Consider the following 16,831-nt stretch of genomic DNA (forward strand, 5'->3'; position numbering starts at 1 on the left):
TCTAGACTGCACCTTCCCTTTCATCTTGGGGAGGAAAATGCCTTCATAGGAAACAAAGGCCTCCAATCAATCCATATTTACCTATTAATCCAAGATACTTTGAAGTCTATGATCTGAAACATTTTTCCATTTTCCTTGTTTTGCTATCTGTAGGTCTCAGGTTTTACATCCAGGTTTATTTTGGTGACCTTCATAAACCATGATTTCTTCATCTATCATATGGGACTAATAGTACTCTCACTGGACTGTCAAGAGGATTAAATGGGTTAACATGTACATTACTTAGTAAAGTATCATTTTTAATACTCAATTATTAGCTATTATGTTTTTATTTTTCAGAAGCCCATAATATCTGACACAAAAATGGTAATTTATATATATATTGAGTGAATGAATGCTTTGCTTACCTTATCTAAGGGAAATACTTTGGCAGATTCCATGCCTAAATTCTCTTTTGAAGCAAACAGGAGGTAGTAAATTATAGTAAATGTACAGGATGTTCAAGACCTACCATCAACAAGATGAAGATGAAATTCTGGTCTAGAAGGTCACAAGCATATTAATGAGAATTAAGTAAATGCTTAAAACCTAAAAGTCATAATTCACCCTGGTGTTTAAACTCTTAAGTGATATAAAGTTGAAAATGTTGAGTGTCTGTTCTCTAGGACCTTAGTATAGTAAGAAACAGGTGCGATTAATGCCATAAAAAAGGTTCTTATGTTAACTCAGAGGCACTCAATCTAGACTCAAGAGGATGTTGGGGTAGGCCTGGAAAAGGAGAGGAAGAAGCCAGATGCCACTGCAGATAGAGGGAGCACAAGTGTTAAGGAGCAGCTGGAAATAAGATTTGCAAAGAACTGTTTTCCACGAAGCAGATCTTTCAGAAGGCCCAACTAATTGCATTCATGACCAGTCTAGAGTTTGGTTTCTTTTCTCTGTACCTTTTGCCCCTGCCACCATAGGATACCGATTGCAATGAATACATTTCACAATAATCAGCCTCTTCTTTGGGACATTTCTATCTCTAGACCTAACCAGTAGCTCAGTACTCGAGTATGGAATAAATCCAACTGGCTGGAATTCCCTGCAATCCCATGCATATTAGAGCTTCCCAGCCAAACACATTACTTTGATTATAATCAGAAAAATAACATTTAAAAATACCAACTCAGACCTTCCCACATCTTCCTGGCCAGTGGTTATTTTCTCTAATTCTGGCAGCATTTTAATGGCACTTCATCACAGCTGTCCCAAGCCAGAATGAGTGAGAGGTTTCCCATCTACTAGCTTTATTTTTTTTGTATATATTTTTTATTGGAGTTCGATTTACCAACATACAGCATAACACCCAGTGCTCATCCCATCAAGTGCCCTCCTCAGTGCCCGTCACCCAGTCACCCCAACCCCCCGTCTACTAGCTTTAAACTCCTTTTCTCTGAACTTTAAAATCTAAATGCCTTTCTTGAAGAATGGGGAGTACACAAAAAGCACATATAGGGCACCTGGGTGGCTCAGTGGTTGAGCATCTGCCTTTGGCTCAGGTCATGATTCCGGGGTCCTAGGATTGAGTCCCGCATCAGGCTCCCCTGCAGGGAGCCTGATTCTCTCTTTGCCTACATCTTTGTCTCTCTTGAATAAATAATAAAACCTTTAAAAACAAATAAGCACATGTAAAGAAAAGGCAAAAACTGAATGAACTTATAGCATATTAAAACTACAATGAAGCCCCCAGAAATCACAAATTATTTCCTATAAGCCATCATTCCAAAATGCCTGCAGGAAGAAGTCCTGAATCAGAACCATTACAAAGAAATGAGAACTGCAATATTGTATTGTTCAGGGACCACCCCTTAAGAAATTTTTTTTTAAGTTTTTTTTTTTTTTTTTTAATTTATTTATGATAGTCACAGAGAGAGAGAGAGAGAGAGAGAGGCAGAGACATAGGCAGAGGGAGATGCAGGCTCCATGCACCGGGAGCCCGATGTGGGATTCGATCCCGGGTCTCCAGGATCGCGCCCTGGGCCAAAGGCAGGCGCTAAACCGCTGCACCACCCAGGGATCCCAAGAAATTAAATTATAACTAGTCAACCTGGAGTCAAACCAATCCCAATAACCCAAACCACTGAAAACTCCATTTGAAAGGCAAAACTTATCAAGTACAAAATAAGCACATAATGTCCTTAACCCAAAGACAAATATTTCTAGCAACTATGGAACAGACTAATATCATCAGTAGTGTGATGTGACCAAGTAATTCAAGGACAGATTTCAAACATTTTAAACCACATTGGCGGAATGCCTGGGTGGCTCAGTGGTTAAGCAGGTCTGGTCTGCCTTCGGCTCAGGGCATGATCCTGGAGTTCTGGGATGGAGTCCCACATTGGGCTCCCTGCATGGAGCCTGCTTCTCCCTCTGCGGGTCTCTGCCTGTCTCTCATGAATGAATCAATAATCTTAAAAAAAAAAAAAAAAAGCCACATTGGGCACACCAGTCTGGATATGAAAATATGAGCACTTGAGAACATTTACAGATTTTCATAACTCTGTAGCTCTTAACCAGGAGATGCTACTTTAAAAAAGTGGGGTGACCACCATTTACTTCAACGTGGATGGAACTGGAGGGTATTATGTTGAGTGAAAAGTCAATCGGAGAAGGACAAACATATGGTCTCATTCATTTGGGGAATATAAATAGTGAAAGGGGATAGAGGGGAAGGAAGAAATGGGTAGGAAATATCAGAAAGGTAAACAGAACATGAGATACTCCTAACTCTGGGAAACGAACTAGGGGGGGGAGGGGAGGAGGGCTGGGGGTGACTGGGTGCCTGGGTGGCAGGCACTTGACGGGATGAGCACTGGGTGTTATTCTGTATGTTGGCAAACTGAACACCAATAAAAAAATAAATTATTAAAAAAATAAAAATTAAAAAAAAATTAAAAAGTGGGGTAACATTTGGAGGTATCATCACAACATGGAAAACCATGAGAAATATCCTGTAATATCCAGTCCAAGACAAAAAACTGTCCCATGGAAACATGTCAGTAGTACTCCCAAATTTAGAAATGCTGAGTAACTGAACCAGTAAGAAATCTAGTCGCTAACAGCTACTCTTCAAATTTTATCTATAACCTCAGATTAACTTCAGACAAAAACTAAAATTATGCAATGTTAGCTTGAAAGAAACCCGTTCTCTCACCTATGGAATTGGGAATTTGACACCCCATGCTTGTTCCAAAAGTAGTCTTGAAGTTCAGTAAATACTGCACAGACATTCCATATAGCGTACTGATGGGCAACCTCCTCTCTGATCATTCATCTACTACCCAAAAGTGCTTATAAGGGTTGGATAAGATCAAGTCCAAAAGACATGGGTATTTCTGACACAGTTGCAGCCTGAGAGCACAACACAGACTAAGTATACTCTACCAACATTAGATTCTGTAAATCAGGATATACCTAAATCAGTACTTTTCCCCAAAGAACTCCTGAAAATGTTCCAAAGGAAGTAACAGTTGTGGGGAAAAAGTTCAATCATACATAATTGGGAGATACAGTATGTAGTTCTCCAAAAATCTGAACACCAAACACACTTCACAATTATCTTCTAGGAGTAAAATGGAATAAAACAAACTTTGGGCAACTATGGATTGAGCACTTATTGAAGATCTGGGATTCTTCTAAAGGGCTCGAACTACAGTTCTTCTCCCTCAACCACTACACACCCTTAGGAAAAACTCTTCATTAAAGTTCAATAGAACTTTTCTCAGACAGAAACAATTCTGGGAGGGGAGAACATATTTAATCCTCTCTGCTACTTCAATTTGTAGATTTAAGCTGGATTACAAATTGCATATCTGGTTAAATTCTGGGCATTAAAAAAAAAATTCTGGGTATTGTTCTTTGCTGCCTCTCAAACATACTCAAATATGAAATGACGACGGTATCAACAATTTTAAAAGACAGGAATCTTTTAAAAATCTAACAGAGAAAACGAACTCTGCACTCCCTATACATGAAAGTAAAGGGAAACTGGGACACATAGGCTCTTAATCCAAAAGTCTTGTTACCTCAACTGCCTCATCCTCTCAAATCCTATCTTGTGAAAGTGTACAGAAACAAAGATATATGGAAAAAAACAGAAATGAATACACAGTGTCTTTAAAACAAGCTCTGGCCAGTTTTATTAAAGAAAAATTTTGCATGATTTACTTTTCACCAGTCTGTTCTGGCATGCTTCTAATGATATCAGAATCACCTAAAAAATAAAACACAATAGTTTTACAATTCATTTAGTCACAACTGTTAATCATCAAACTAGCAGTGGTTATCTCCAAAAGTTGCAATACTAGCTTTGCTGTCATTTCTCAAGGATGATCAGATACCTAAAGTCACAGGCATTTCCCACAGAAGATACATGATATAAACCAGACTTGGTTTATCACCTGCATTGATAAAACCAGACCCAGGGAAAGAACTAAGTCTGGGGACACATGCATGGTCTTAATATAGCGAATGTTTAGCCTGCCCTGATTATTACAAAATCAGAACAGCGAGAATATTCGCGGTATCCTAAGAACTAAAAACTCATAAGTTCAGGGCTCCTGAGTGGCTTTGTCAGTTAAGCATCTGCTTTCGGCTCAGGTCATGATCTTGGAGACCCAGAACTGAACTCTCCACTGGGCTCCCTGTTCAGCCAGGAGTCTGCTTCTCCATCTGCCCCTCACCCTGTTGGTGCCCATTCTCTCAAATAAAATAAAAATCTAGGGCAGCCCCGGTGGCGCAGCGGTTTGGCGCCTCCTGCAGCCTGGGGTGTGATCCTGAAGACCTGGGATCGAGTCCCACATCGGGCTACCTGCATGGAGCCTGCTTCTCCCTCTGCCTGTGTCTCTGCCTTTCTCTCTCTCTGAGTAAATAAATCTTTAAAATAAATAAATAAATAAATAAATAAATAAATAAATAAATAAATAAATAAATAAATAAATAATCTAAACAGTCTTAAAAATAAAATAAAAACTCCTAAGTTCAAAATATAACATGATCTTTATTTGTAGGCATTTCTTTTTCTCAATTTAATTTTACCTATCTGTTCTTAGGCAGCCACTTCTTGGCTTGGATTCCTTTCTTCTATTTTATCTGATTACTCCTTGCCTTTAGAATTTCACCCCTACCACGGTCCTACATTATTTAAGTGCTTAAACAAATTCAAAATAAAAAAATAATTATTTAATTTCAAATTAATTACAAAATAAAAAAATTAACTTATAACAATACCTATTATAATGTACTGATATTCATTATCAATTCTCTGTGAAACAAAACTACAAGATATCCCTTGCTATATTCAAATTCTAAATATCTAAACCTAGGAACCGAAGACATTGCTATAGCAAATACCTGTAATTACATTATATATGAAAAAATAATTATTCTGACGTATAAAACATACCTGGATCAATGATAGCCAGTGTGCATACTCTGTAGTATTTCCCACATGCTGTGCCCAATTCAATATTATTGCCACTATAGTGATGGACACCAGTTTTGGCCAACATGGCGTAGTATTCTATTTCAGATTTCCTTCAGAAACCAAAAAACAAAGATCATACCAAGTGACTGACATAAAATGTTACTACTTTCCTCATTGGTTTTAATGGTGAAACTTTCAAACAGTAACTAAATCAGTCATTACTCTTTAAAAAAGTACCAGATCCATTAGGCAATACAAACTATCTTTTCTCTTGGTCCCTTAAAAACGGGACAATCAGCAAGTATGTTCTGAATAACTCTTCTCATGGAAAAGAGTAGAATGTGAAAAATAAGTATTTACTTAGCATTTACCACTCACCAGATACTTCACATTATCATGACAATCTCTTAAATATCATGTATTCCATTTTTTTTAAACTAATGGAGACACTCAGGCAAAGAATGGTTAAGTGGAGGTTCTAGAATCCTAGCTCATGTTATCTTTAAAGGATGAGCTATTTCTATTACTTCCCGGTGCTCTGAATCCTAGATGGGGAGTGGTATTACTTACACAAAGTTAGCATTTCTGTGTCAACTGAGCAGGTGGACATTAAGGGTTTTACGAATTTGAAGAGACTCCTAACAGAACGGTGCCATTACTCAAAGTATGGATTCACAGACCAGCAGTAGTGTGCATGCTTATTAAAAATGCATGTTGGGGCACCTGGGTGGCTCAGTGGTTGAGCGTCTGCCTTTGGCTCAGGTCGTGATCCTGGGGTCCTGGGATAGAGTCCCACACTGGGCTTTCTGCAGGGAGCCTGCTTCTCCCTCTGCCTGTCTCTGCCTCTTAAGAATAAATAAACTCTTTAAAAAAAAACAAAAAGCATAATGTCAGGTCCCATCCTGAACCCATGAAATCAAAACCTGCTTTTAACAAGATTACCAGTAATTGTGTGTACATTTATGTTTGAGAAGCACTGCCATAGAAGGTAAGCTTGAAGACCAAACCATGGGATGGGATAGAGGACAGCATTCTAGGGAAGCCAATGATGTACAGACACCCTATATAAAATCCTGTGAGCAGGTTATGCATCACCACAGAAAATTTAATGTACTGTAGGGAACTGCTCACATGGCTTATATTCTGCATAGTCCAAGTGTCTTTAACTTACTTTCCATACTAAGTTCAATTTCAAAACGGTGAAGCCAAGCAAAACCTTGGCCCACTTGGAACCTGCAGCTCCACAGCAAGCTCGAACTTTTCTATGACAAGTTTGAAAAACGAAACACTTTTAAAGACCAAAAATGCAGGACTCAAAACACATGGAAAAACAAGTGTCCGTGCTTGCTTCAAACTTTGACGTTCTGTGGTTCATACCCCTCTGCCACACATTTCTCCCAAAGATAAACTTACAGGATGAGAGCACGATTGGGGAGACGGGGGTGGGTGGTGGGTGTCAGCCCCAAACATAGAAGAAGAAACCATAAATTCTTCTGCAAGCGTTCGCTTCTAAAACTGATTTTACATAAAACCGAGTGGGTACAACCCAAATGGCTCAAATCCACACTCCTGGGTGAACATGCAGTGGGGACACACGTGTCAGCCAGGTTCCCTCCATTACCTCAGAGCCGGGCAGTTGTTGGCCAGGATGACCAGTTTCGCTTTGCCGTGTCTGATCATTTTCAGGGTCTGCTTGTACCCCAGCACGTACTTTCCACTTTTCATAACCAGTTGGAGCCTAGAGTTGATCGACTCCAGCGACTTTTTCTACAAAGCAAACATTTAACACGGACCTGAAGGTCTTGTTTTTAACCATCTCAAAACAGCATCCAGATTTCTGGGCGTCGAACCCTTTAATACACCTCCTTAGTCCAGGGCCCTACGTCACTAAGGCCCCCTCGGCTCCTCCCGGCCCCTCAGGCCAGGGTGCATGCTGTCTGCCCGGTGTGCTCAGGCCGTCTGCCCGGGCCGAGACTCGGCCCTCCACGTGAATCGGCTTCCGGCCTCGGCCCCGTCTCACTCACCGTCTTCTTCGCGGCCACCATCTTCCTGCCTTAGATGCGGGACGGCCCCAACCTAGAACGTACAGAGGACAGGGCGGAAAGTTTGGGATAGGCGCGCCAGAGGGCAGGTCGTCGGGCTCCCGGCGCTGCCCAGACCTCGGCCCGCGGAGCCCACTCACCGACAGCAACCGCCAAGATGGCCGGGAGGGAGAAAGGAAAGAGCTCCCACAATGCAGAGCTCTTCCCTGCAGAGCCGGGAGCGCGGCACCGGAAGCAAGCCGCAAGCGGAAGGGGCGGGGCAAGAGGTGGAGGGGGGCGGGGCAAGAGGTGGAGGGGGGCGGCCTCGCGGGGCTGCAGCTGCTCGGTTGGGCGGCGGGAGAGCGGCTCGCCTGCCCTGGCCGGGGACGGAGGAGTCGCGGCTGTCGACCCTGGCGGGAGTTGGAAGCCGCCGGAGGGTGAGGCGGGAGGGACGGTGAGACGGGCGGCGGCAGCTGGGCCGCAGTCTTTTTTTTTTTTTAAATATGTAGCGGCGAGTTTTGCATATCGTTTTTAAAGATTTTATTCATGCGAGACAGACAGAGAGAGGCGGAGACCCGGGCGGAGGGAGAAGCGGGCTCCCTGGAGGGAACCCGATGCGGGCCTCGATCCCGGGACTCCAGGATCACGCCCGGGCCTGCAGGCAGGCGCCACACCGCTGCGCCACCGGGGACCCCTGGGCCGCAGTCTTAATGCAGCTCCCCTCGGCTGCCGACGCCGCGGCTCTTGCGGAGGCTTCCGGGCGCCTCAGCCCCGGGTCTCCTCCCGCGTAGCCTCCCGCGGCCCGAAGCCGCCGGCCCTCACTCCGGCCCCCGCCCAGGTCGCCGGGCTCTCGGAGAACGCGGGCGGCCCGCGCCGACTTCCCCAAACTCACCTCTTTCGTGGCAGTGTGGGCGCAGCCTTGGAAGCCGAATTTACACAGAGCAATAAATCTGATTTACACATCTTTTTGTCGTGAACTTTGGACCTTGATTTAAATGTGCAATGATGGATCATTCAAAATAGCAAGCACAGAGCGTCTCCCACTGGCACCTAAAAATCGTAAAATCGGACCAATAGGTAAGCCGTCATCGTGTGTCAACTTTAAGGAATATTTCCTGCAGAAACAGTTCCTCAAAGTCATGTGAGCAAGGATATTTATGTCAGCATTATTTTTTGTAGCAAATTAGAAACATCAAATGCTAATTTTTAAAAAGATTTTATTTATTCATTAGAGGCAAAGAGGCGAAACACAGGCAGAGGGAGAAGCAGACTTCCTGCAGGGAGCTGGATGCAAGACTGAACTTGATCCGGGGACCCCGGCATCATCTCGGGATCAAGCCCTGAGCTGAGGGCACACGCTCAACCACTGAGCCACCCAGGCCTCCTATATGCTCATCATTCTTGCATAGAAAGTCCAAGCCTGGAAAGCTAATCATCAAAACTTACCACCTGAAAAGGTGTGAGAAGAGTGGGTGAGGATAGAACATTTTTTTTTACATTATATATGTCAACACTACCTGAATTATTTTACAGCATGCATTATGTAAGTTCATTTATTTATTTGAAGAGAGAAGAGCGAGTGCGAACACAAGTGAGGAGGAGGGGCAGAGAAGACGCAGGCTCTCCACTGAGCAGGGAGCCTGATAACCAGGCTCATGCCAGGACCCTGCAATCATGACCTCAGCCAGAGGCACACGTTAAACGGGACTTAGCCACCCAGATGCCCCTAAAGTGGAAACTTTAAATAGATCTTGTGAAACACCAATTATAACTGAAAGCAGTGTTTCTCAAAGTATGACTCACAAATCACCTGATTCAGAATCACCTTGACTTCTGACTCTTGGGATCCACAGGAGTATGTGGAAGAAATCTCTGGTGGGGCCTAGGAATCTGAGTTTAATAAGCAGCCTCAGGAAATCTTAGAAATACTAGAATTGGAGAACTAAAGAATGAGGGGCACCTGGCTGGTTCAGTTGTAGAGCGTGTGACTCTTAATCTTGGGGTTGTGAATTCAAGCCCCATGTTGAGGGTGAAGGTTACTTTTTAAAACATAAAAAACTGAAGAAGGAGATAGCCAAGTTGGGCTTGAGACTTGCCTGCGTTAAGTAAAGACAACAAAATAATGAGGCCTTCTATATTGAGTCCTATATTTTCAAAGCTTTTTAATGCTTTTTCCCAAAGTAATCAGGATAGATATTACCCTCATTTTAGAGATTAAATGGTTAAAGTACTTGATATCACTTTCCTGAGGTGCTTTTCCTTATACGGTAACAAGTTTCTGGTCCTTACTATATATGTCCTCACTATACTTTAAGGATCCAGGAATCTTACTATGGTTTTTGTATTGGAAGCCAGAGAAGCCTGAAGCACTTATTTTATGTATGAAATATGGCCACAAAATGCTTGAGAATTCTTTCTAGAAAATCTTTTTTTTTTTTTAAGATTTTATTTACTTATTCATAGAGGTGCAGAGAGAGAGATAGAGGCAGAGACACAGGCAGAGGGAGAAGCAGGCTCCATGCAGAGAGCCTGACCTGGGACTCCATCCCAGGACTCCAGGATCATGCCCTGGGCTGCAGGTGGCGCTAAACCGCTGCGCCACGGGGGCTGCCCTAGAAAATCTTAACTAATTTTGCTGTATCTCTTTGCAGACAGACTTAGGTTTTTGGTTTTTCTATTTAATATCTGCATGATTTGGGGCAAATTGTCTAAACTCCCTATGCTTCAGTTTCTTCATCAGAAAACTAGAATAATGTCTACTTCATAGTATTATTATGAGGATCACAGTAAATGTAATGGTGTATAAAGCACCTAGCATAGGACCTATACATGGCAAATGTGCAGTGACTTCGTTCTCTTCATCATTCCAACTCTTATCTCAACCTTCCTACCACAGCCACCCACCACACCTAAAGCCGTTCACAACATTACAAAACCTACGCTAGGGAAAGAAACATTTGCTGTGGAAAAATATCATGTCTTTTGACTCCAGAAGATTTTTTATAAAATTTTCCACACTTGTATTTATTAGAGCAGGAATTGGCAGACTTTTTCTATAGAGCCCAATAATAAATGTTTTAGGCCTTTGGGGTCATATGTTCTCTGTGGCAAGTACTCAGCTCTGCCGTTGTAGCACAAAAGCAGCCATAGGCAATATGTAACAGCTGTGTTCCGATAAAACATTTACAGAATCAAGCAACTTGGAACGCCTGGGTGGCTCAGAGGTTTAGCGCCTCCCTTTGGCCCAGGGTGTGATCCTGGAGTCCTGGGACCTGTTCCCACATTAGGCTCCGTGCATGGGGCCTGCTTCTCCATCTGTCTGTGTCTCTGCCTCTCTCTCTCTCTCTCTCTCTCTCTGTCTCTCAAAATAAATAAATAAAATCTTAAAAAAAAAAAAAAAAAAAACAAAAGAATCGAGCAGCTGGCCATATTTGGCCTGCAGGCCATAGTTCATTGACCCCTGCATTAAATGATTCCTCTATTAAAAATAACTGCTGTGGGATCCCTGGGTGGCGCAGCGGTTTAGGCGCCTGCCTTTGGCCCAGGGCGCGATCCTGGAGACCCGGGATCGAATCCCACGTCGGGCTCCCGGTGCATGGAGCCTGCTTCTCCCTCTGCCTGTGTCTCTGCCTCTCTCTCTCTATGTGACTATCAAAAATAAATAAAAAAAAATTAAAAAAAAATAACTGCTGTAAGTCATGTCCTTTTTCTAAAGAGATGTATGTTGAGTATGGATGAAGCATCATGATAATCTGCAACTTATTCTAGAATTGCTAAAATAAATTAAATAAAATCTAAAATAAATGAAAATAGCAAATTCAGCAAAGTATTAGCAACTGTTGAATTTGAAGTGGAGGGTATATAGGTGGACTTTTTTGAGTTTGAAAAACTTAATACTAAAAAGTTGGGAAATATATATGCTTTAAGAAGAGACTTTACCATCTAGGCCTTTGGGGTCATTATTTTGTTTATTTCTGGATGTCAGTCAGTAGCATTTCAGAGTGATTTTGAAAAAATACCAACAGGTAAATGTGATAGAACAGAATTAAAGCGAGGCTTTGGTTTTCATTCACCAGAATCGCTACTCCAAGTTTCTGAGAACTCTGCAGACATCTGCATTCATTGTGTTTTTGGTTTATACTTGCTATGGGAATTAAAAGTGACAGGCTGTATTCTCTGTTAGAGCAAATACTAACAGGTTCATCTGATACTCTTTGGTTCAGTACACTGGCCCATCCCTTATTGTTAAGCAGTTAAAACTATCATATTCATTATCATCAGCTATTAGTTATTCAATGTCCAAATTAGGAAGCAGCCTGTTAGTAGTTGACCCCTGAACAACTCAGAGGTTAGAGGCACTGACCACCCCCATGCATTTCAAAAATCCATGTATAACTTTTGACTTCTCAAAAACTACTAATAGCTTAGTGCTGACCAGATAGACATTTATAGATAACCTAAACAGTTGATTAATACATTTATAATATACTATGTATTATATACTGTGATTTTTATAATAAATGAGGAAATAAAATGTTACTAAGAAAATCATAAGAGAAAATGCATTATAGTACTGTAGTGTACCGGAAAAAAAAAAATCCATGTTCAAATCAGTGTTATTCAAGGGTCAACTGTAATTTGGAACTCTATTTGTTTGACTCATCCTTCACAGTTTTTTTTTTTTTTTTTTTTAAGATTTTATTTATTTATTTGACAGAGACAGAAAGCAGGCATAAGCAGGGAGAGCAGCAGAGGGGAGAAGCAGGCTCCCCACCGAGCAGGGGGCCTGACTTGGAGCTCAGTCCTAGTACCCTGGGATCATGACCTGAGCCCAAGGCAGACGCTTAACCAACTGAGCCACCCAGGCGCCCCCCAACCTTCACATTATTAAGTCACCCTGGACATTAAACATGCTCAGAAATCTGGTGAGGACAGGAAAGATGGTGAATCCAAGTGAAAAGATCCTGTAAATCTAATGATTGTTGGTCACTTTTCAACTAACTGAACACATACACACCAATACAAGAATTCTGAACTGTTAGAGGACAATTAATAGGGATTCTGAAATATTTCTTCTATGCCGTCTCTGTTCAGATTGGGAATGCTCCAGACTGTGCTGGATTACAAATCAGGCCAGAGAAATGCTTTCTCCTTTTTTTTAAAGCCATTTTTCCATCCAAGGAGCGTATGTGTTTTATACTCCTGGATACAAAGAATCCAGAGTACTTCATTCACTACTTTACTGTAAAGGAGTGACACTTGGAAAGTAGAATGATGTCCTTATTTTTTATTTATTTTTTTAAAAGATTTTTTATATATTCATGAGAGACACATAGAGGCAGAGACACAGGCAGAGGGAGAAACAGGCTCCATGCAGGAAGCCCAATGCGGGACTCGACCCGGGGTCCCCAGGATCACACCCTGGGCTGAAGACAGCACCAAACCACTAAGCCACCCGGCTGCCCTAGAGTGATGTCTTTAAATGTGTGTCTTTAGGTTAGTTTATATTTCTTAGAGTCAGTTTTTGAAATTTTAATATAAATGGGGTTCCTATGTCTCTAAGTGTCCATAATATGACATTTTACATATTTTCAATAATTTGAAAAGCCTGCCATGTACATGTAATTTTATCCTTAATAAAGGTGTAATACACAGGCTAAAACACCAGTGTTTTTTGCCTTTAACTGGAACTTAATTAACTTAATACTGTAACACTACTTCATGCTGATCAGAAAATGTTACTGATTAGTTCATGGAGAAATAATAAATGCAAATTTGGAACATCAAAACATGGGTATGTTGAAGAAATGTGATAAAAGCATTGGAGGAGTCATTGGAGGTAAAAAGATTATGAACTATGCCTTCAAGATACATCAAGGTACTATCAGCATTAAAAATCACAGTATCAGTTATATTCAGTTATTATCAAGATAAGACTGAAGGAATAAGACAGGTCAGGTAATTGCCAAGAAGGAGAATGGTCAGGGAGAGGGGTGGTAGGGTAAGCATTATCTAGTAGTCTAGATACTTAAGTTGTAAGCAACAAAAACAAACTAGCTGAGTTAAGCGTAAAAAAGGAAAATTATGCTGTAGTTCACCAAATGAACAAGAAGCCTGGGGAGCAAGACCCAGATCTGTGTATACTGGTCATGGGAGAAGCAGTCCCATTTATTAGTCACTGGTTCAAAACATACCCTGCAAACCATAGGGCAGCACCTCAACCTTGAAAGATGTTTCATTTTGGCTGCTACCATAACTGAGTGTTTAATGTGCCCCTCTATCATCCTATAGGTTTAGCTCCTGGATGTTGAGGTAGATGAAAAAAGACCAGTAAATCACATAGAAATTAACCTATTACCTTATTTGTCTCATAGTAAAGTGAGTTATTTGATATGATACTGAATGTAGTGTCTTGGTGTGTAATGTCTTGATGATACCATCCACTGATGGATGGTGCTCGCAGGAGCCTGATGTGCTGGAAAAGCAAATCTAATCCAATGTCTATTAAAATAAAAAATACCGGGAACCCTGGGTGGTGCAGTGGTTTAGCGCCTGCCTTTGGCCCAGGGCGCGACCCTGGAGACCTGGGATTGAATCCCACGTCGGGCTCCTGGTGGGTGGAGCCTGCTTCTCCCTCTGCCTATGTCTCTGCCTCTCTCTCTCTGTGTGTGACTATCATAAATAAATAAAAATTTTTAAAAAATAAAATAAAAAATACCAAAGAGGTTCAATCACTCCACTGTTTCCAAAGAGTCCTATCACTCTTTCACAAAATGGCTGATAGGTCCCCTCAAGATACCATTTTGGAGGCTTATAGTTGGTCACTCTTAGTGCTACTGGCAAAATGGACACTCACCTATGTAAACTATTCTACTTTATTAAGTGGAGGAGCATGCAGTAGTGCCCATGTATGGCTTCTCTCCCTGTTCTTAGAGCCATTCTATTCCTGAGCCCATTGAGCAAGCATTGAGATGGCTCATGAGAAAGACTTTCTAACATCCACAGGACACCTGATTATTATTGTTCACCTGATTAGAAAATGCTTCCTCTGAAGAAAATGGAAGAGACCATGGCTTGGCTGACAAATTATCTCCAAGGAAAAAGTGATATACCTGAGTCAACTAAAAAATAGTTGATGGGGAAAAGTGGGTACTTAACTGGGCTCAGTAAGCCCTGGTTTAGCATGAAAGCATAAGGATTCAGAAAATTTCAAGTTAGTGTTTATATTTAATCTGTGAGTTAATTCATCTCTTTTGAGGAAGAATGGAATTTTGAAAAACTTTCAGCAGCTAAATAAAGTTAACCATGACTTTAACCTAAAAAAAGCATTTTCTGAAGTGGGAGACTGCCATGGATGGCCACGTCATATGGTGAAGCCCTTGCCCCCAAAGTAGCTCAATGGGGAAGGAAGTAGGGTTTAAGGAGGTAGTTAAGGTTAAATGAAGTCATAATCTGTTAGTCATAAGTCTAATCTGTTAGGACCGTGGCCTCATAAAAAGAGGAAGTCCAAGGGGTGCCTGAGTGGTTCAGTCAGTTGAGTGCCCAACTCTTGGTTTCAGCGCAGATGATGATCTCTTTCATGGGTCATGGGATCAAGCCCCACATCAAGCCCTGCACTCAGGAGTAGAGTGAAGATTGAAGATTCTCTCCTTCTACCCCTCCCTGCACTTGCTCATTCTTGCCCTCTAAAATAAAAGAAAAGAAGAGGAAGTTCCCACCCCAACCCCATGTGAGGACACTGTGATATGGCTGCCATCTGCAAGCCAGAAAGAGTTCTGACCAGAAACCAAGTTGGCTAGTACCTTGATCTTCAGGCTCCAGAACTATGAGAAATAAATGTTATTTAAGTCACCAAGTTAATGGTATTTTGTTATGGTAGCCCAACCTATGAAAACCTTTTGATAACATTTATACAAGACATAAATATCCCCCCAATTCTGGCCAATTCTGAAAGGCCCATCCACATACTTCTCCCCCTAAACTTCTTTGCACTAATCCTGTAATTTTGCTCAGGGACTTGGAATCCAGCCAAATACTTAGTCACTTTCAAAGTACTTCTCTTTCTTTGGGGCACAGTAACCCTGGACAGAGGTTAGGAGAAGAGTCATAGTACGTATTAGGAATGCTATAAAGTGTACTTCCTCAAAGATACCCAGTGTCCTCTTCATTTGAAGGGATTTGTGAGTCGACTGCTGTGCAGTCCAGACTTTGTCAAGCCTAAACTGCAGGAGTGAGAGGAAGAGGGAAAAAGAAGAGAAGGCATCAATCAATCCATCAATCTTCCCTTCCTAAGGCAAGAAGGGAGGTAGAGAAGGAAGGGAGGGAGGGAGACCTCTAAACACATAGCTATGTATCTCCATGACCCATATAGGGAAATATGCCAAATTTTAGGCAATTTGAGCATTCAGTTCAATAATGTGCTGTTACGATCTGAATTGTGCCCGCCTTCATTCATATGTTATAGTTTGCAATATGGCTATTTTGGAGGCAGGGCCTTTAAAGAGGTAATTAAGGGAAAATGAGGTCATATGGGTGGGTCCTAATCCAATATGACTAGTTTCTTTGTAAGAAGAGGACATTAGGACATAGACACGGTGGGCAAACCTTGTGAAGATACATCATGAATACTGCCATCCCAACAAGGAAAGGCCTTCAGGGGAAACCACCCCTACTGACACCATGTTCTCTGACTTCTAGTCTCAGAACTATGAGGAAATACGTTTTTGTTGTTTAACCAATCTGCGGTTTTTGTTGTCCACCAATCTGCGGTACTTTGTTATGGCAGCTCTAAAAAACTAATAGAAATGGTGACATGACCCATTGAATAATGCAAGAATTCATGAGTATTTACTGCTATAAATAAATGAATAATAAATGGAGGAAAAGAGAAAGTGCTCCCTTACTATAGAATGCCAACTGATAAATGTGGGAGGAATAATCTGATTAGAAAACCACCGTTTGATAACTGTCATAGTAATAAGTGATCCCAGCAAGAATATCCATGTATGCTAACAATAGCAGAAAAAGTCTGATGAGATATAAATTACATATAAATTTACTCCATAAATTACAAGGAGTAAAAGAGTAACTTTCTGGTGGCAAACCTGGCAGACCCTACCCTAACTAACTGATCAAAATTAACATCACCAGTAAGAGAGCAAACCGACATGGTGAGCTGCAGGAGTTCACAGACAACACATCTTGTGCTCCAGCCAAAATTGCATTGCCTGAAAACAATCATAAGGAAACACTGGGCAAACCAAATTGAGAAACAGTCTACAAAATGAACGGCCCATTCTCTTAAAAGATGTCAAAGTCATGAAAGACGAAGACTGAGGGAGCT

At 41.6% G+C, this 16,831-nt stretch overlaps 1 protein-coding gene, 1 long non-coding RNA gene and 1 other non-coding gene across 3 annotated transcripts; 1 reads left to right on the plus strand and 2 right to left on the minus strand.

The window, feature by feature from the left end:
• Window positions 1-4,153: 4,153 nt before the first annotated feature.
• RPL30 (ribosomal protein L30) lies at window positions 4,154-7,757 on the minus strand. The gene is made up of 5 exons (XM_038555090.1): window positions 7,650-7,757; window positions 7,492-7,543; window positions 7,089-7,234; window positions 5,447-5,577; window positions 4,154-4,255 (listed from the first exon to the last, which is right to left on the minus strand). Exons 2-5 carry the CDS (start codon window positions 7,510-7,512, stop codon window positions 4,206-4,208), a joined length of 348 nt encoding a protein of 115 aa, XP_038411018.1. The 5' UTR covers window positions 7,513-7,543; window positions 7,650-7,757; the 3' UTR covers window positions 4,154-4,205.
• On the minus strand, window positions 4,434-4,565 carry LOC119865431. The gene has a single exon (XR_005369107.1). It is a non-coding gene; the product is annotated as a small nucleolar RNA SNORA72 (small nucleolar RNA).
• A 53-nt stretch (window positions 7,758-7,810) lies between the features above and the next one.
• On the plus strand, window positions 7,811-14,014 carry LOC111098484. Its single transcript, XR_005368411.1, has 2 exons — window positions 7,811-8,565; window positions 8,721-14,014. It is a non-coding gene; the product is annotated as an uncharacterized LOC111098484 (long non-coding RNA).
• The last annotated feature ends 2,817 nt before the right edge of the window (window positions 14,015-16,831 follow it).

The sequence above is a fragment of the Canis lupus genome, chromosome 13 (genome assembly GCF_011100685.1).
Source record: "Canis lupus familiaris isolate Mischka breed German Shepherd chromosome 13, alternate assembly UU_Cfam_GSD_1.0, whole genome shotgun sequence".
Classification (NCBI taxonomy): Eukaryota; Metazoa; Chordata; class Mammalia; order Carnivora; family Canidae; genus Canis; species Canis lupus.